Source organism: Poeciliopsis prolifica, unplaced genomic scaffold, assembly GCF_027474105.1.
Source record: "Poeciliopsis prolifica strain line A6 unplaced genomic scaffold, Auburn_PproV2 SCAFFOLD005, whole genome shotgun sequence".
Lineage (NCBI taxonomy): Eukaryota > Metazoa > Chordata > Actinopteri > Cyprinodontiformes > Poeciliidae > Poeciliopsis > Poeciliopsis prolifica.
Window position 1 is genome coordinate 8389968 of NW_026562380.1, and position 21082 is coordinate 8411049.

The following is a 21082-nucleotide window of genomic DNA, read 5'->3' on the forward strand; positions in this document are numbered from 1 at the left end:
GAGTCACCACTTAAATATTTTAATTATTTTGGGATGCTAAAGTTCATCTAAACACAAATCAATATGATTCAAGTTGACTTTCCCTTTTTTCTGGTCTGTATTTATTTTTGTCAAGGGTTTTTTTTTTTATTCATAATTTACATTATATTTTTTTTTTTTAGCAAATGAGAACTGGACTTACATTCCCCTGAAAAGAAGGTTGTCATCAAAATACATTTTAAATCTGGTCACTTAATACAAAAATAGCATGTAAATCCCTCTAATTCTGTTGGTACTCCACGTTATTATATCTTGATAAAGTTTCTTTATGACGCCACTTGTTCCGTTTGGTGACTTTTACTTTTATATCAACCGGAAGCCGTCTCCTTTAGTCAGTGTGGCTTGACTGTGGTGCGTAATTTAGCTCTCCGCCAGGGTCCCCACTGCCACAGTTCCTCTGGACTTTACCCTGAGCAGCATCGGGACCCGGAGACCTTAACGCAGAACCATGGATCTGAAGCTACTGGCCGTCGTGGCTGCACTCACAGTGGTGGTATACTCGCCTCCATCTGAAGGTACAGCTTGCTTAATTAGGTTCCGTTTGATCATTAGTTTGCTGAATTTATTAGGAATCTGCAAGTTCTTTTGATTAATTTTAAATGTTCACAAAATAGTAGAAATTAAAATTGCATGCAAATACTCCAAAAAGTGTAATTTCAGTTAGTACATATATAATTGTATTGTTGCTGTTGTTAAAGTTAAAGAGAAATTGTAATTGTAATTCACTTAACGCTTCTGCTAAGTGAACACACAGCTTTTCGCACTTTTTAAGTGAAGGCTTAGTGCAGCTTTTATAATGCTGAACCCTTAAATTCTATTTTAACTTTGAGCTGTTTATTTAACGAGCGTGTGGGTTTCTCAAGCCTGGAGAGGTAGCCTACATATTTATGCCGTGCGTAAAAGCGCCAACTCTCCACACATGTGGCTGTGGCAGCAAGAGAGCTCCAGATCCTCGTTTGATCGCTGAGCAACATCTTATCAGCGCACGTCCTCTTTGTTTTTCTTTAATTACGCATGCTGGTCAGCGCGGCGTCACCGGTCACCCCCTACCTATTGTTATCATGGTAGCACTTCTTAGATCAGGTGTTAAAAATAATTTGCATCGGATTTAATCTGTTGTGACACATTCAACCATCTGCTGCGCCGCGGTGTGAAGTTTGGCTCGATTTAACTGATCTTTGCATGCGGACAAAAGGTCATTAAGTCATTTCCTTTTTAATTCCATCAACCCCTCTGCACGGAGTTTACGTAATTTTATTGAGTAAAATTTTCCATTTAAATGAAGGGAATTTGAGAAAACGTGCTGTAGCCTATTTATTTTTCCACGTAGATCAGCCATGAACGTTTTACGCATAAACAGGAAACCTAACGCTGTAACGGAATGCCCTTTCATCAAAAGAGAGCACACAGTGCAAGATTACGCAGAGACCTCTGCATTTTCTTTTTTATCTTGATGCGTCCTCTGCGTGAAATCCAAACATGAATCACTGATGGAGAAGACTGAATGTTTTTCAGAGGTGGTCATCACGCAGATTTCGTGACCAAGTAGGAGGAAAAGTAATGAGCTGTAAAAATGAAGTTCAAATCTAAACAGAACAATGCCTGATTGAAAAGCCAACTGATAAGAGTGCTCCACTCTTGCTTCATCTTGTTAGTTCATCAAAGAGAGATTTTACTTTTTTCCTTTCAGGCTATCTATTAGTCAAGTAAATGTTTTTCTTCCTTCTTCATTTCAACATGACTTTTATAATCGAAAGTTTAGTCTTTTATCACTTGCTTTAAAGTTCCTTACCTGTGATTTCTGACTTATCTCCCTCCTTGCTTTCACAGCAAAGCCCATCAGTCTGGTGGAACGATGCTACTGCCGTGTAACCATCAACAGCCTCCCGAAAGGTTTGATCCGAGAGCTCAGATTCCTCCACACTCCTAACTGCCCCTTCCAAGTGATGTAAGTGGGTTTATTATTATTATTATTATTATTATTATTGTTGTTGTTGCTGAAAGGAAAATAGTTTTCTTACTCCACTGTGAAAACTCAGTCAGTTTTTCTTGTCTTCGGGTATTTCTCACCATCAATCTCGGAGAAGTGACAGGCCAGAGAAAGGAGTTGCGCATGCATATGTACACACACACACACCCTTCTGTCACTCGCTCACACATACACTCAGAAAAAGTGAAATGTTTCTACAACTGGCTCGCTGAGGCATCCACAGGAAGTGATCCTTTAGAGCAGGGCTGGGGGTGAAAATTTACAGAGAAATATATGCAGGTTGGTTTTTAGGGGGGTCTGTTTATTCTTACAGTTTTTGTAGGCAATTTATTAACGACTGCAAATTGCACTGAAAGCACAAAATGATCTGTTAAACAAGTAAAACCTTCATGAATCATTTGAGAGGAAAATACTAGAAACACAGCAGTTTTTTCAGGTAGTTTGTAATTTCTGTTTTTTGTATAGACAAAACTACCAATATCAGTTTTGATGATTCAGTCTAAAATTATCCCACAAAAATGTTCCAGATTTCTTTTTTGAGGCATCCTTGATTATTTATACTTGCAGGAGGGTTTGACCATGTTTTCTCTGTGATCGATACCCAAAATGTAGTTTATTACTTGCTGTAAAGTTTTTTATTTAGTTGTTTTAAAAAAAAAAACTCACTTGATATTTTAAGCTGTTGTTTCAATCTTAAATTAGCAATCAGCATGATTAGAATTATTTTGTGATGAAATGCAAATCCTTACATTAAGGCTTCCAAAGATTTCCAAAAAGCTACCAAATTGCCTTAATCCAGCACATTCCACAAGAGAAAACACCTTTGTTCTTTCAATTCGTCTTTATTGTTATCTCCTCTTAAACTTGCTCTGTCTTGATCTTTTGCTGCCTGCATAAAATACAGACAAGTCTTGACATGTAGATAATACAAATAATACAAGACTATTAGCTTCGTAAATCTCTGTGCTTCCTCTGAATTGATTTCAAAAACCTTATTGATTCTGACAATTGCTGACATTGAGTTATCTTAGATTGGTAATAGTAGTCATAAAAAGAAAAAGTGAAATGTGTTCCTGTTGGCATGACCTGGTATGATTCATTGATTAAAAAAAATGGATTTATGAGGTTCTAACTAGTCAGAATGCACCAAGCTGTGAGTTGACTGATTCCAGGCAACATATTACTGATGTTCTAACATGTTAGTGCATCTGTATTAAAAAAAAATATTGGCAGGTCTTACAAAACTGCAAAAAGAGCAAATGAGTCCATAAATATCACCCAGTTTGCTTAAACATGTCCTTCATCTTGGGAATTTTATTTACTTTGCATGAGATATTTCAATCAAATTTCCTTAATCTGCTCAAGTCGATGCTAGCCAAGTCACATGAATTTCTGCAAAAAGCTTTTTATTTGCCTGGGTCAAGCTAACAAGACCATGTTAATTTAGTCTGTTTGATAAGTGTGTTAAAATATCCACTGCTGTTGCTGACTTGGTTTACATAACTATTTTACTTTTTGCTTTTAAAAAAAAAAATCTCTTTCCATACAGTGCCAAGCTGAAATCAAACAAAGAGGTGTGTTTGAACCCAGAGATGCGGTGGCTGAAAAATTATCTGAAGAATGCCATCAACAAGTGAGTACCAGCAACACAATACACATTTCCGTCTGCAGCTGTTGATGTTTAACTTGTAGCTCATTTGATGAGCCCTCAACTCTGATTGGGACACTTAAAGCAGAAAACACACAAATGCGCATCTGGACAAGCCATTGAGAGATTTTTGTTGGAAAGACAAGTTTCAATTGCTCAAACTCAAAACATGCAGCTACATGACCAAGTGGGAGTATGAACTAATTCCACTTTAGCACAAAAGCTGTGGTTTGATGGTTTGATGAGGGACAAGACACCCACTTTCTAAATCTCATTTAGTTGAATCTGATGGGGGGAAAAATGCTGTTCCTGGAGGAGAAATCAGTTAAAGTATCACACTTGTCCCAGTTATTACAAAAAGCAACAATTATTTGAGTTAAAGACCTGTTAACTTGTTAGAACAACATGCCAAGAAAAGTCATTTAATTGGACATGTCATTTAATTAATAGAACATTTCAGTTTTATACTTTTATTCTAGATGGTTCACTGAAATATGAACTTTAAAATCAATGGTGTCCTCGGGTTCCTGTGTGCATCTATTAGGAAAGAAGCTGCACTATTTGGACCTAGGAGAAAATACATTTATAAATAAGACATGTTTAGAAACAGTATTTGACCAATTTTATTACTTTACTCTCATTTACCATACAAATCAACAGAACAACATAATGCAATCAATAAAATATAAAATGTAAAGCAGAAAAAAAATATGCAAAACTCTAACACACTTTTGCATCTATTTAACTGAACCCATAACTTGACGGATGGACTCACAGTTCTGCAGTCAGGCTGGCTAGACCTCGATTTGCAACGTGTGAACTGCTGACTGCTTAACAGAAAGTGACTTGCATCAAGAGCAGATCATGCCCTCTTTACCACAGATCAAAACCTGATGTGTTTCCGATTACACATACAGCCAAAGCGCAGGAGAAAAGGATACACTTTTTTACAATGTGAGAAATGCACAAACCTGAACCTTATTCATTGTGCTGCTCTACTAAAACAAACAATTCTTACTTTTTTTCATTAAATAAAGAACTTCCCCAAGTTGAAAATGTATGCTACTAAACAGTTTCTCCAGCTGAATATGAACATTTTTTATAATCTAATATTATGTCAAAGTGAAATACCAAACATGCTATTAATCAAATATTAATGGAAAAATTTTTTGAAATACCAGAGGTTTTGGTCTTAATTTAAAATAGCAAAAAAATAAATTTTTGTTTTTGACAGTCTGGAACAAGCAGCAGTGTAGACAGTGTTGCTTTCCATTTTCAAATACAATCATTTAGATCATTTTTGGTATTAATGCCGTGTGTTCAGTTATGCTTATGATTGTAAGAATTTTCTTTTCAATGTGTAGACAGCAGAAACAGACAGAGGTAAAAGCACTCAGTCATCATTCACACCATAACTCCACTAAGTGTTTGTGTCAGCCTCGAGGCTGTAAAACCAGGAAAAATCCACATGCGGCCACAATCCACTGAGTCAGTGTATCCATTATATCAACAATTAAATGGGTCACAGGAAGTCATAATTTTTTTACTTGCATGCAGGCACGGTTAGAAATGAGCACTTGACTAAACTCAGTGATGCTAAAAACCACAAAGGCAGTGTAGAAAAAGTATAAATCATACTTTTATTTGCTGATGAAAGGATTTCCTGCCAAATATATATTTTTTAGGAGTTTAGAATTTGGCAGTGTCATGTATTTTTATGTCCATGTTGAATGATCGATTACGCAAATCCAGCTCACCCAAATGCTGCTGCTGGAGTCCTGACCAACAATGAGTGGCGTTTCGCACCGGTCCTAGAAAACAGAAAACAGAAATGACTCCCTGTTGTTGACAAAAACAAAACACAAAGAGGCATTGTTTAGTTTCTACACTCCTCAGATCCAGAATTCCCTGGAAATTGTTTTAAGCATTTGAACACTTTTTCTAATCCATCCATCTAGCCTTGTGGGGTCGAGAGGTGCTGATCACTATTTGTAATGCAATGTGTAAATTTTATGTTATTTCCTTTACCTTTGTTTCTTTATTACCTCACCAAGTCTTTTAAATTACCTTGTGTATAAATTATTATGTACAAACAAACTTGCCTTATAGTTATAATCATTATCCTCGTATTATTTTTTTTATTTTCTGTTCCAGGATGAAGAAATCCAAGCAGAGCAACTAACATCTCTGCAAGAGATCCTCCTGAATCACTGCTGAGGATTTTAGCCTTCATCACATATATAAACATAAATCGAAAGATCTTCTGGTATGTCATACAGCACTTATGTTAGCTGCTCTGCTGCAGCCTTTTGCATGGATTGAATCTCCAACTCTTCATCATGAGCAGCAGTTCCTGGATATATCTTTTTCATCACCACTTTTAACAAATATCTTTGGTGCAAAGTGCCAGTATATCTGAGTGTATGTTTTGCTAAATACATTGTATATATTTTTTGATTTTCCATTTAACAGTAAAGAGATATTTTTAAGATTCAGTTGTCCCTCTGGCCTTTCTGTCATTAAAGAAAAAAACAAACAAACTGGGCCCTAAGTGTTTAAAGATGAGGGATGTATGTCTAAACATCTCCTGTGTTTGTCAACCAGAGAATACAGTAATTGTAAACATGCTTATCCTGATGGTTTGTGATGAACGAGCGGTTCCGTATCCAAAAATAAAAAAACAAATGAAAAGAATAAGCTAATTGGCACCAAGAAATTTCAGTGGGTGCCAGCTACGCTTTGATTGAACATAAGACGTGCATAAAATCCTAATAAAACTTTAAAACCTGAATGTTTTGTAATGGGACTTTGGAGACTTATAAAGATGGAGCATTTACTGAACTCTGACTACAGTTATGTAATTTATCCACTTGTGTTTTTTTCTTAACTCATGGCAAATAAAAAGGCAAAACAAAAAAACAAAAAAACAAAAACATCTGGTTTCCAAAAAGTTTTAATTGAGCAGCCTATAAATTAAAATGTACTGGAACCATAAAGTTGAATCAGTTAACAAGAAGCTAGGAGAACAAATCACAGTGATCCCTGGTCACATCTGGCAGCCTTTGTGTTTCTGTTTGGTTTGTGTTAAACAAGGATGCATAACAGTTTGGCAGCAGTTTCCCCACTGGCATTTAACACAGAGAGAAACACTGAGCTGTACAGAAAGCAGTACTAACATGTACATGAATGTGATTACCTACAACCGCCACGCATGTAGCGATGCACTTTAAATGTGATGTATTCCTGTGTTGACAGAAAACTTTTCTAACTATGCCTATTTACTTCTGTCTTAGTTTTTTTTTCTTTTTTCTTTTTAGTTTGTATTCTTTCCATTTTGATCACTGAATGTTTGGCTGCAGAAAACGTTAAATTTGGGAGATGCATCCATGTATTCCTTTAACTCTCCTGCTCACATGTAATATTAATGATATACAAATGTTTTATTTTTGTACTCTTACACGTTTAAACATTTAAAATGAAGGACTTGTACTCTCACAACTGAGCCATGCAGCTTTTTTTATATCGTGAAACTTGTATACATCTGTTGAGTAAAGAAAAAGGAGAAAATCTTTGTAAAGTTTCAATGTGTGGTTTCCTGTACATGCTACATGATTACACTTGGACACAACAGCATAGAAACTAAAACACTCCTTATCTAGGTCACTCTTTACATTCAGTGTCATGGTGCAGCTGCTGAATTTTTATCGTACGGAAAGGTCACAGACTAAGGGTAAGCCTTTCATGTAAGAACATGTGTTTGGCTCTCCTCACAAGGACAAATTAAAGGCAACGACTGGGATCCTGACTGTGATTTAACTATTAACTCAACAAGCAGCTATTAGGAAAACATTAGAGCTAAAAGAGATGAACTTTTAACTTCCCTCCGAGGGCATTTTGATGTGAGGGTTGTGTGCTGACTGAAGCATAAAGGCTAGATAAAGGGATGCAAGTGGTGGTCCATTTTGATGCTAATTGGCATTGATGTCCAGGTTGAGCCATAGGTAGTGGAGCAGGAGCATCATACCAACAGGCAAGACTGGAAAAATAATTAGACATAATCACTGAAAGGCAGCTTTGAACTGAACTCACAGAGAGCTGCAGGTCAAAACACTGACGTTAAGATTCAGTGACTTGCACAGACAATGGGCTCTATAATTTGGATTTCCCCTGTCAACCTTTCTGAGGGGTATGTCATTTTCTGATCACTTCATGGATTACATTATGAACCGCAATGGGCTCCAGGGAAGAAAAACCCAGGAGGGCTTTGCCATTGACAGAAAAAAAAAAAAAAAAACTGGCAAGAAATAGATGTGAAGATGTCCGAAAAGTTCTAGGAGAAAAATCTTTGGATTCATAAGACAAAATTGGTGCTTTTTTTTGTTAAGAAAGAGAAGATGAAAGCTGAAAAAAAATCAGCTTTCAAAGTAAGGAACACTATGTAAACTATAAACATGGAGTGGGCTTGGTTTTGGTTGGTGTGGCCATGCTTTGTCTGGCATGAGGAATCTTGAATCTTTGCAGAGCGCAGTGAAGTCTAGAGATTTCCAAGCCTTCCCACCAAGTATCAGACAGTTGTCTTATCTCCAGTTCATGGGTCCTCCAACAGGATAACAAGCCAAAGCATACAGCTAAAATAATGGCAGAGAAAGAAGAGCACAATTCCCGAACGACCCTCTCATCTTAATCCTACAGTCATAGATCTGAACAAGCAACCTATTGGAAGTGCAAAAATATTAAAAGGAGCAATAAACTTTTGTCAGTTCAAGATTTTTCAAAGATTTTTAGTTTCTGTTTATTGTGGAAGGTTAACAACAAAATTGCCCACACTTGTATTTGTTCACTTAAACTACTTCCATTTCTTTCACTTTAAGACTTACAAAGTCTCATGTTATTTTCCTTTTATCGCCTACATCTTGGATTTATCCTAAATGACTACAGTACTGACAAATGAGAGCGGACCGCCCAAAAACACATTAAAAAAAAAATCGAATACAAAAAAGTTCTATTCATTGTGCTGTGAGGATCAACGCATCCACCCACCAGTTAAACTGTGGAGGTGTTGAAACTGGTTTCTCAAAGTCTCAGGAAATGTAAAGTGTGGGTGTAAATGATTAAACTTTAAATTTTATGGGCACATCAAATATACTTTCAAACTGAAAATACTAGGGTAAATACACCTGAGCAACTTTCAAAGTGTAAACCATTTTATTCATATATAATGTGCCAGGTTTTAATGTGTCTTTAGGATAGTCTTGAAAAAACTAAACGCTATGAAAAGCTAAGGAGACACGTTAAAATAAACTAATCCATCTCTAAATCAAGTTTGCTGAAGTGGAACAGAACATTGTGATTATATAAATGTTTGGCAGACATCATCACGGGGCCTAGTTTGTAATTGAAGCTAACTGGGCAGTGATCCTAAATAAACAGACTATAGATCTGGACACCCATGGTGTATCTCATAGTCTCCACTAATAGAGAGACACACGCTCTTATTGAAAATGTAATCCTTTGTAGCTTGATGAATTGTTGTAGATGATAAATAGTCCCTTAAAGGGTTAAAATTTAAATAAAATCCAGGCTGAAAATCCATAGTAAAGATATCATTGTTCAATTTTAAAATAGTTTGTATTTAAGTCCATATTTGTTCCCACAATATGGATTTATTTGTGTGAACAAAAAATAAATCCATATTTGCTAGTGCAAATATGGATTTAAATATATACTTAGTGAATTTTGTCCAAAGGATGTTTACTATTTAGTTTTGCAGATGAAAGCCTCCCCTTCACACAGTGGTGAAAAGCAGTCAAGACATGGATGACCTCTGCAGGACCTTTGAGAGGTCAATAAGGGTTGTTTCAAGTACACTGTGACTGTGCCTTTATGAATATTGAAATTGTGAGTTTTTTGATTGTTTTAATCAAGTTCAAGACTTCTGAGGTGAAGAAGAACTGTCAGATTATCTATCATTTTAAGCCATGCGGACCCACATAATGAATTTGCATAATGACTTTAAATTCTATCTACATTTTAAGAGTAGAATCTAATCGCACAACACATAATTAATGTCAAGCATTGCTATGAGAATCTAATACTTTACAATAAGAAGTATCTCAAGTTGCTGAAACATACTCTTCAAAAATAAGGATAAAATAAAAAAATCATATATTCCTCCATGATACCTATCTATACCTGCTTATTCTTGTATGGTCACACTGTGCACACTGTGGGTGGTGCCTATCTGGGTCAGTGGGCAAGAACTGGGATGTACATTGAGCAATTCCCCAGTCCTTCAGAGGGAAAAAGGACAAAAAATATTGCATACACATATACCTGGGGACCATTAGAAGACAACAATAGCGTGCATGTTATTGCATAGTATATTAGCTATGGCTGTTGCCTACCTGTACAATTCCACACACACAAAGCAATCCTGCTTACAAACACCGTCTAGGCTTTCTCCCCTTTACTTGGACTGTCTCTAGTCAATTTCTGACCAGGCCAATCAGCAAACAGAAGGAGAAGTTGTGAAGGATGACGTCGATTTTCTGCGCTATTTGAGAAAGTGTAGCAATGGAGGAAGTGAAGGAAGCCGTTCATGTTGGCCACTCTTCCAAATACTGAATTAACATTAACAACTTATGTCTTCGAAGTGGAGGACCAAGAGACAATTTCTGGTAAGTTTGTTAGTGTTGACCTGACACATTACATGCATCACAGGCAAACATTAGAGATCGGATAATATTTTGAATTTTAACATAGTTCATGCCAACAGGAAAAAATTGTTTCTCAAGAGCCCAGAAAAAAAAAACACCACATACATCCAAAAATTAAATTCTAAATTTCCTTCTATATGATGATCGGTATTAGCTGTACTTTCATTGTATTCGAGCTACAAAATGGGTATCTGTGCTAATTTTCAAAACTGTACATATCAGTTAATAGACTGAATGTGAAAGTACTGAATCATAATTATTGTGCAAAATACCATTCTCAGTGAAGCATACAAATGTATTCAAAATAATCCCCTCACCTGGATTCTTTCATGCTGCCGATAAGTTTCCTCCTCCACAATGATGCTCAAACATGACTGAGGTGTTGAAACCTCTCACATTTGCATTGAAATCCTACAGGTTGTGGGGAAACATCATCTTGTAAATGCAATAATTAAACCATTTTGACAGGACGGTAGCGTTAAGCAGCAAGAATAAATATATGGGGACTTTGCAACATTTTTTAAGAATAAAAAGGTGATGTACACCGACACTGAAAGATTATTCAACACATCAAAAAGAATAATCTGTCGACGTATGTTTGCCAGCTGAGCTGGTATATCTGATCCCAGACTACACTCTAAGTTGAAAACTTTTGGCAGGAGTGTTTTCGCCAGAGGCAATGTCATCAAACAGTATGCAGATGGGTTCGGTGACTGACAGAATTGCAAAAATTTTTAGAAAATATTCAGAAAACCAAAGAACCAGAAACAGACACATCGTTTTTGGAAAGAACTAAGGACTCAGGAATGAGCAGGACGTAAGAAGACAGATGAAATCCATGTCCGGTATATTCTTCAAAATTCTGCTGGGATTTAGAGTTTAACCACAGTGTTGGGGGAAAATTTGACACCTTGAAAGATGAAGAAAGATCTGTCGTGTGATATGGAAAAACTGACAATATAATGAGGGACGTGGTGAGTATCTGTGATTATCTAACTTATGGCATGAATTCCCACCGTTTTTAGCTGCAAGAGCTCCCAGATGTTCTGTCAACGAAACACCACTTATTCATCATGAGTTTCAACCATGGAAATATAAAATATTAGTGTGTCTGTGTGCTCATGTGTGGAAGAGGGAAATGGAGGTCATGAAAAGCCACTTCAAGAAGGTCCCACAGAACATAGCTTTCAAATATGTATGTTTATATTAAAAACAACATAATGGTAATGTTGACCAAGGTCAGATTTTAAGTAGCTGCATGTGCTATACATACAGTATTTCAGGCACACAAGGTCACAAAAAACTATATTTGAATAAATTAAGTAGAATTTCGGTCTGTCTTGTCAGACAAGAAGTTGAGTACGCTATTTTAGTACATTTTCACCTAAAGAATTCAATAAGCACAGAAATGATATCCCTGGGAAAGCTTTGAAGCCCAGATCTCACACATTTGGAGACATTGAACTTGTTTATTAAAGCTGTAAATGTACTCAGATCTTTTGTAAAATGAAATTTGTGGAAATTCCTCCTTTCATATCTTCATAATGAAATCTTTGTTCAAAAAGCTAATGTGTTGTTGGATATGTGCACAACACTTTGTGCTGCAGTAAACATTTTCATAAGGAAGGCGGAAATCATTTTCCCTTTGACTCTTGAGCTCCCTTCGGGAAACCTGACATTTTCTCTTTGACCCCAGTTTCCAATTAGCTCAGAGCACAAGGTCAGCTACTGCCGGGCAGACACTTGGATGTCATGTTGGATTGATCTTTGCTTTTTTCCGGTTGAATGTTTGTCTTCCCTTCCAAATCCCTTGGCACTTTGTTTAAAACTCCAACACAGAGCAACAGGGTAAAGACAGGGAAGAATTTCATGATAAATTCATTTGACTTGAAGGCCTACAAAAAGGAAAACTGACTTTGCTTTAGACCTTAGCCAGAGGTCTCTGTAAATCTTTTCCACATTGTGAAATTCATTTAAATCAAACAAACATTTTAATCTACTTTTAATGAGTAAACAGTAATTTGTGATTTTGTATATGGAACATTTTTTTTAATTATTCAGATGTTCCTATTTTATTTTTTTTGTTGATATGAGACATTTTTTCAGAGTGGTGCAACATTTATCACATCTTCTGAGAAATGTCGCCTATAATGATGTGCTTTCGTTAGCAATGTCTGACCTCTTTTTGACCTCTGTTAAGTTGCCATGATTACTACTTCCTGTACTGGATGGTTGGTAGTGGGAGACTCAACTTCTTCTCAAGCCCCCATCACTGCTTCAGCTTTAAAACTTTTGCACCATAGTTTAAGGATATATACAGTTTACTCCAGACCCAGCATCCTTCTATGCTGTTTGGATGGAAGGATGTTGACTGAAAGCTATTGTATTTTTTGAAAAAGAAAAAAAAAAAAGAAGAAAAATAAAAATCAACCCTTTTTATGGCCAAAACATGATTTAGGCAATACAAGGCACTTCTGGAAAAATGACTTAGGCCATTAGGAAGGTTATAACATGCAAAGCATTTGCCATCAAAGTATTGTTTAATTACCCCAAATATTGGCGTTTTAATGTATTGTAAAAATCCAAGAATGTTGTAGCAGTTTACTTAGCAAATTGCTACAACATTTTTGAGATCAAACTTGTTTTAAGATAATAGGAAGTCAACTTTGACTCAATCTAGTTGGATCAATATGCAAAAAATTTAGTGAGAGTTATCTGATGCAGGAAAAATATTATAGTACTTTAAGAGACTCTCACTTCAAAAATCCTAAAGTTTCTCATTGATATTACTATCTTTCCTTAAAGATTTTTGTTCAAAAGCATTTGATTATTTTTTTATTTGTATATCACATTTATAGAAAAGCACAGTTTGGCAGGAAGTCGGTCAAACACAGAAAACCTTTCTGTTATCTGGCATGTAGACGAGTTAGTTTGGGAATCTACTGACTTTTTTTACGTATTGTCATTAGCACCAGATCCATCTTTTCATTACTGACTTTGATTTCTGCTTGTCGACAACCCTTTTAATTATTTAAAATCACAATTTTTCCTGCTCTTTTTTAACCTCCTTCTCTTTTCTTTTGTCATTAACCCCCCCGCTCCACACCAGGCCACTGTCCTGGGGCGCCATGTGCACTAAGTTCAAGCTCCCAAAGGGAAACATTAGAAGACTTGTAGCTGTTCTAGTGTCAAATGACTTGTTGGCCATTACCGCAACTCAGAGTAATGATTTGTAAATGACCTGCTGATTGTGTGAAGGAGGGGCAGTCAATGTTGTGAAGTGCGTTAACACTGCCAGTGACCCAGCAGTACATTAATCATAATTATGACAAAATTATTCAGCTTGAGCAGCGGATGTTGAGAGTGACCAACATGCACCGTGGAACAACAGCATCGTGTGTGTGTCTGTTTGCGAAAAGTTGGGGGGCTAATGGAGGGGCCTCTATGAGAGTTAAAATTGGCCCTCCTGCAGTCTCTCTACCTTTCATGTGCTAATATTACAAAGGTTAGAAGCATCAACACCATCCATCTCCTCACAGATGTTTGCTCCGAGGGCAGCCTTTCCGTCACGTAAAAACATCAGCTATAGTTGAAAATCTTTGGATGTGTTTTCAAGCCCAAATGTGGAGTACAGGGCGTGGATGACACACAGAGGGGTCACACTCTGAAGGGGACAGTAGGAGGCCTCTTTCTGTGGGGCCCAGAGAAGCTGAAACATTATCAACTTTAAGCTTCACCCACATATCTCACACTGTGCTTCCCCCTCATCTCCATTCCTCTTAGGATTATCACCCACATCATCATTGTCAGATCTGTCTGTGAATGATGTGTTGAATGTCACCAGTATGAGGCTCTACTCTCCGTGTGACACTCAAAGAGAAAGAGAATTAAGACCGTAAAGGATGTGTCCAGCCATACAGAAAAAAGGCACAATCATACTATTATCTAAAGATGAAGCCAGCAGATTGTATTGGTCTCATCTCAGAGCTTTTTCCTTTCAACCATGAGCGATTCTATAGAGGGGCTTCTGTTGGGCTAAAATGTGAGTCAGGACTTGAGCATGCCGCCCATATGTGCCGGTCAGGGAGGTCCGATTGGCTAATGGCATCCACCAACATTGTCACCCCCTCAGACAATTTGATTTTGTAGAAACAAAGTGAACAAACATCAGTTCTAGCCAAAACACATCTGAATGTCATTTTGATGTAACTGATACCCCACATACTATTCGGGTTTGTCTTTATTCCATTAAGTAGTTAGTTTTGATACTTTAAGTCGATTTTAAATTGGAAAGGGGTTATTTAAAGTAAGTTGGACATTAGCATGTTCCTATAGGATTGTTCAAATTTTTGTGTTTACACCCAGATAGACAAAGAGTTTACTACACAAATCTGTCAGAGTTTTTGAATAATATAGGCCTACTTACATGTTTTAAAGACAGAAAACCCAAAAGTATTAACATAAACAAATTGCACTCAGTCTTTCTACTGTTTTAGAAAACACATAAATAATTTGAAAACATGCTTCACAGGCTTTGGAACCACTCCCCTCTAATAAATTGTTTATAAGAAAATCTTACTTCAAATATCCTAAAATATTTCATTGATACTGTATTTCTTTAAGGACTTCTGTTCAAAAGCACTTGGTTCTTTTTCATATGTATTGTATAGAAAAACTGAGTTTGGAAGGAAGTAAGTTAAACACATGATGACATGTTTTCTAGAACCGCACAAATAAAGTGGAGACTGTTTGGGACTGCAGTTATATTGGCATTTCAACTTGACGCCGAATCACCACATGTAGTATTAACTTCAAGTGATTTTCATAGCTAAACATGTTGTAAGAAAATTGTTGATTGAGGAATAGATGTTGAGTTGTATGGTGTATAATATAGCCCCCTTACTATAATACAATAAAAACCTGATGAGCAAAATACAGCTGCATAATGCATAGAAAACTGAAAAATTTAAATAGAAAAAGACTTAGACAACCACTGCATGACAAGATATTTTTTGCTCAAGATATTTTTTGCTTTTTTGCTCCAAGATAATTTTACTCTTATCAAGTTAAGAGCAAAATTACAATGAATAATTCCAAGATTTTGATGTTTTTATTGTTCCTAATTTTTGTACAAGTGGTCATTTAGCATTTTTAATTTCCTGGGTGGCATACTGGTTTGACATTTGTCCACGCTATCAATCTCAGAGGAGACACAAGAGCCGATGGTGCAAAACTGCAGCCTTGCTTCTGTCAGCCAGCCCCAGGGCAGCTGTAGCTACAATTCAGTAGCTTATCATCATCAGTGTGTGAATGTGTCCTTTGAAATTTCAATTTGAGATATTAAAGCCGTTCTTAATATGATTGATCACTATCAATTTTATTGATCTTAATCAATTTTATTTGATAATAATAATGCATTTTACTTATTATTAAGATTTCTGATGATGTCGTCCTCATCGGATGAATTGGCATTTAAATCTTTCAACAGACAAAGACATTTGAGTTAGAGGTTTTCCATTTGGGGTCCCATTGTGTTGGCCCATTGATGCCCAAGGGTTTAAATCGTAATGACATCACCCTTTGGGAACGCTTTCATTCTTTCATTCTTTCTTTTGGCATGGAAATAAATGTGACCATTAAGCATTTCAAGATTTACAACTAAATATGAAACATCGTAAATAAACATAAGATACCCAGTTGAGGTTAATAACTTAATTATTCTCAATTATATTGTGGTTCATCTATAATTATTATTAGTGTCTAGCAGCTGTGTGAATGACTGAATGTACTGTAAAGAGCTTAGAGTCATTTGGACTAGATAAAGAACTATTCAAGTAAAGGCCATTTACCATTTATAAAAGAAAGGCTGTGTTTCGTAATATTTTTGCCATTCACGCATATCCTGTCTTAATCAAAAGAGTGAATCATAAAATTCTCGAGAATCTTCACAGTTTGGTCAAAGCAAAGATCATTTTTAAACATCTAAATCAGGAAGCAGTTCTTATTTCATGATGTGAGAAATCTTGGCCTGCAGTCACTTAAGAGCAACAACCAAATTCAGCAACACCTCCCATCTCACAAAAGGCAGTTCCAGCTTCACCTCTCTTCTTTCACAAGCTTCCCTCAAGGCCAGGAACTCAACGTGTAAACCACAGGACGCACACAAAATAAGCAAAGCTGCAGGCTTAGGAGAAGCTTCTTGTAAGAATTGTCCAGCTTGAACTCTTTCTGCCAAATTTGTTTCCATCCATCTGGCAGATTTCACAAAACCTTGTTAGTGGCGAATCCAACCTCATAGACAGACAAACCACTTTTCTACTGCAGTTGACCAAAAACCACGTCAAAGAATCTAGTTCAAAGACTTTGTAGCATCCAGACCGAAACACATTATTGATCAGTCTGGTAAGAAAAATTTGATGTGTAAGGCCTTTTTTTAAAGCCTTTTTTAAATCCACTCCAGCCCAGTTACAAATTTATAAAAGTGCAGTCCATTTAAAAGGTTCAGAGATTAACCTTAATGTTACTGAACAAGCTGGCGAAATACAAAAAACAGAAAATTACAAAGATGGATTTAGCACAAATATATATTGTATTTGGTTTCGTAGGAATGTTTTCCCAAAATAGAAATGATTATACATATGGTACAGTTAGTTATTAGACTTAACAGTTTCCATTCATATTGACATGTAAATTACGCAAACTTTGGCATTGAGACAAAATCACACAAACATGTAAAGATAAAAAAAGAGAACACAAAGAAAATGAGACATGCTCTGCACTTCTTGACATCTGACAGCTGCAAAAAACCTTGCACAGATACAAAGAAACAATAAAAAAGTTCCTCAGCACAACTAGTGTTTTCACAAATTAGAGTTACACATTCATATTCACAAAGATATGATTCATACATGGAAATCCACTCTTGGTTACATTGTCTGAATAGGGCCACAAATGTGGGTAATAAATTCTCAATTAGGAGTTTCAATTTATGTCAATAGCTAAATTCAAAACCAAAAACATTTGACTAAGTGCAAAAGAGAAAACAAGAAAACAAAACTACCTTCCTAACAACAAAGGGACTTATAAATCACTTAACTCAAAATAATTTTCTTACTCATACACCACCTCATTTCTTAAAGAAATTTCAATACTCTTTTTTTTCATGTTAGTTTCAAGGAGAGATGCTTTGCTTTCCTAAAAAGGAAATGTGAAAGCAAAATCTTGTATAGCTGCCAGGATGTTTCCCTGAGCTTTATTGTGAGCTGTTTCCTCTCACACAGTCACAGGGAATAAAAAAAATCACATTCTCTTTCTATCACTTATTTTGTCTTCACAAGCTAAAAAAGGTGACTGAAAAAATCAGTTCCTAGTTTTGCAGAAGGTTGTTTACAACCTTAATTTGTTTGTGAATTGCTATTGAAGTATGGACGGATGGATGTGTCTCTACTGAGAGGCCAGGCAAGAAGAGCATTATTCAGAGAAGCAGCCAACATTCCTGTGGTTGCTCTGGAGGAGCTGAACATATCTAGATCTCAGGTGGAAGAATCTATTGACCCATGAAGTATTATATCTGCAGTCAACAAACTAGTCCTTATTGAAGATAGGTCAAGAGAAAGCTACAGAATTCCTTTGTCTTCAGCTTGGACAAACAAGCTATTCAGAGTTGATGTTATGTACAAACTGCAGTAAATTTACTCATAAACTTCCATAATTCAGATATCAACTCATGCTGAATGTCCTTTCCCTACCAAATGTTCCCAAAGAAAAAAACAGATTATTCTAATAACATTTAAATAAGTAGTTCAGTAGTTCTCCTTATGAACTCATTTTCTATATGCTGAAAGCTAACATTTTAATTGGGCTATTGGACTCCAGATTATTGTAGGTTTCATCAGCCTGTTGGTGCAGTTTAAAAAATGAGAAAGTTCAGCAGAGTGCTCAAAATGTTTCCATCTTCTTATCCAACCACATGAAGGTGTATGACCATGAACTCTTTCTTTAATGTGAAAAAGTCATTTTTCTTTTGGAACCGTAGCTGCAGCTCTGCTGTCTTTTATCAAGTGGCGAGAAGCTAACTTCTCACTAAACGGTTTGTTTCTCTGCCTAACAAAAAGCAGCCAACAATATTATTCTTTCATAAACTTGCCAGCATTTCAGTACAGTACTAACAGAAACAACCCTTTCAGACATCATAGCCTCTTTTCCTGACATGACGCAAACCCCCAGTGCTGAAAACGCCCCTCCCGCCATCTAAAGGGGCCTGTAATTTTCACAGTTGCGGACAAATCTCTCTGTTCTTCCTTAGCGGTAGGAGTTGAATTCAGTCTTGTGAAAAACGTTGATTTGACATCTATTATTTGGTCTCTTTTGATGGTTGGCTCAAAGCACAGCTCGATTTGGCCGCCAAACCCCTGCTGAGTTTTTAAAACTTGCATCCAACCATCAAGACATATTAAAAGAAATAGATTATTGTCAAAATGTCAACAGTGAATTTTCATACAAAATACACTGACACAAAAGTGAAAAGCTGTGGTTAATATTTGTCAAGACAAAATTCATAACAATTGAATTGCAGCAGACAAAACAAGGCCTTTTATGAGTTTCCTCAGAGAAAGATCTTAGGGCAGAAGTTTGTCCTTCTCTTTGTTTTATGTCAGCAACAGACAAGGCTGTTCATGAAGAAGGGGTGTTTGTGAGGCGTTGAACAGATTTTACAAAAAATCACAAGCTTGTAAACAAGCTTTCAGACTTAAAGTTCTTAAAAGAAAACAACATTCCTCAAATGTTTTGTTTTAACATATTTCATGTACATAATCTCTTCAAATGGTTTTGGGAATATTTTATATATATTTTGAATAAATTCTAAAATAATTTTTAAAAATGTCGTGAAGTTACATGTTAATGAAAAACAGTTTAATTTTAGAAACTAACAAGGACCAGGACATTAAAATTTGAAAGTGTATTTTACTTTTTACCATCAGAGTGGGCAGAAGGGGTTTTAGCAGCTGTCCCTTTCATTGATGCCCTAATAGCCCACTTTTGATTTTTTTGTTTGTTTTGGATTATTATTTTACGTGACTATCTGGATGCTTATCTTTGACCCTCGGCAATAACATAGACTTGTTTGTGAATAAAAATGTAGATTATGATGTTGAAGTCAGAAAAAAAAACTAATTTTATTTCCTTTCCTTGTTGTCCTCTCAGTAACGGAAAAAAGCCCCTCACTGAACCCCCCAACAGCCTTGTGCAGGCAGGGAAAAGAGCATATGCAGCCCCAGTCTGTTCCAGTCAGACAGCCTGGTATAAAAACATCAGGGTGCTGTCTCTCCATAAACTTATTGAGTTTATATACGTTTAATCTTAGTTTACAGAGAGTGCTGTCTTTCTAAACTATATCAAGAGACAGCATCCTGCTGCTTTTATATCAGACTGTCTCCGTGACGCGCCTCAAAGCCCTGGTACTTCCTGCTTTACGTTTCCTCTGCTTCACCTTCACTGACGTCACTGCCGGGCGTGCCCTCACAGCTGCAGACAAGATTTAGACTGGAGATGAGCGACTGTGAGCAGAAGTTACTGCAGAACCACAACTACTAAAGAAATGTTCGGCCCACCACATTTGGAGCTCCGAGTTTCACAAACCGACTACACTGTTCCAACAATTTCGACCGCAGCATAAAGCTAAAGGTGCAATGACTAAATAAATCAAGATGTCCCAAAATTGATACTTTCTAGATGCATTGTAACTAAGGTGAAACAATACACTTGAGAGGGGAGAAATTTCCAAAGAAAAACAACTTTGTGACTATAAGTGACTATCTCATTGTCTCAGTGGGTTTTATCATTATTTAGTGCTTTTTGGAAGTGCTGGAGCCATGGTACGTATTCTTTTTTTCTGACCAAAACAGATAATGTCTTTCGGTTTGCCCGTCATTGGATAAATTTGCTGGATTGTGCTGCATTTCCATTACTTTTACGTATCTGATCCTGCAGCACATATAAACAAGCAATAGAGAAAATGTTTGAAAACAATGAAAAAGCATTGTTTCACATGAGAATGCAAATAAATTCAACGACAGTGGAGGGTGATACCAGTTGGCAGCAAGCTGGGCACATTGAACTTTATTCACAGCACAGCATTGCAGAAACAGTGGCTACCAAGAGGAAGACAGCTGGTCATTTGAAGCACTTCAGATCACTGAGATGTTTATCAGAGACATGCCATGGAGCACACACAGCATATAGTAAGCAATCATCCAGTGATGATGGGTGATTGAACTCCATCATCATACATGACCTAGTAAATTTGGAACAAAGAAATCTTGAGTGGTAAATCTTCACATCCTCTTTCAAAGCATTTTCCCTTTGAGTTAATCTCTGTTTTGATATGGTGTGGTCTGTGGTTTGTCATTTTTGTACAGCTGAGGTTAGATCTGAATAATTTGAGATCCTGATACAGATCAGGGCTAAGTTTCAATGCACAAGCCTTAGAGCTGACAAAAAGTGCACTTTTTATTTTTTACCAAAAATACATGACTTTCAGGGTTGACCCAATGTTAACCTGGATCCCCCACATTTCATCAGGGACAAAGACCATGTCTAATTCCTGTCTTAAAATACTCTCTTTCTGAATGTTTTTTGCTCATAAATCTCAAAGTGTATATGTGAAAGCCGATACAATTCTCATACCAA

At 36.5% G+C, this 21082-nt stretch overlaps 1 protein-coding gene across 2 annotated transcripts; it reads left to right on the plus strand.

The window, feature by feature from the left end:
- The first annotated feature begins 421 nt into the window (after positions 1-421).
- Positions 422-7248, plus strand: cxcl12a (chemokine (C-X-C motif) ligand 12a (stromal cell-derived factor 1)). Of its 2 annotated transcripts, XM_055030201.1 has the most exons (4): positions 422-554; positions 1870-1987; positions 3579-3662; positions 5832-7248. In XM_055030201.1, the coding sequence occupies exons 1-4, from the start codon at positions 488-490 to the stop codon at positions 5857-5859; spliced, it is 297 nt and encodes a 98-aa protein (XP_054886176.1). In that variant the 5' UTR covers positions 422-487; the 3' UTR covers positions 5860-7248. The 2 variants fall into 2 exon arrangements, with proteins under 2 accessions (XP_054886176.1, XP_054886177.1); XM_055030202.1 differs by lacking the exon at positions 5832-7248 and having other exon boundaries at positions 3579-3666.
- Positions 7249-21082: the final 13834 nt, after the last annotated feature.

Coding starts and splice junctions, on each gene's coding strand:
- cxcl12a (XM_055030201.1), top strand. CDS start 488: ATGGATCTGAAGCTACTGGCCGTCGTGGCTGCACTCACAGTGGTGGTA. Junction 1,988..3,578: donor AACTGCCCCTTCCAAGTGAT/GTAAGTGGGTTT, acceptor CTTTCCATACAG/TGCCAAGCTGAAATCAAACA. Junction 3,663..5,831: donor CTGAAGAATGCCATCAACAA/GTGAGTACCAGC, acceptor TTTCTGTTCCAG/GATGAAGAAATCCAAGCAGA.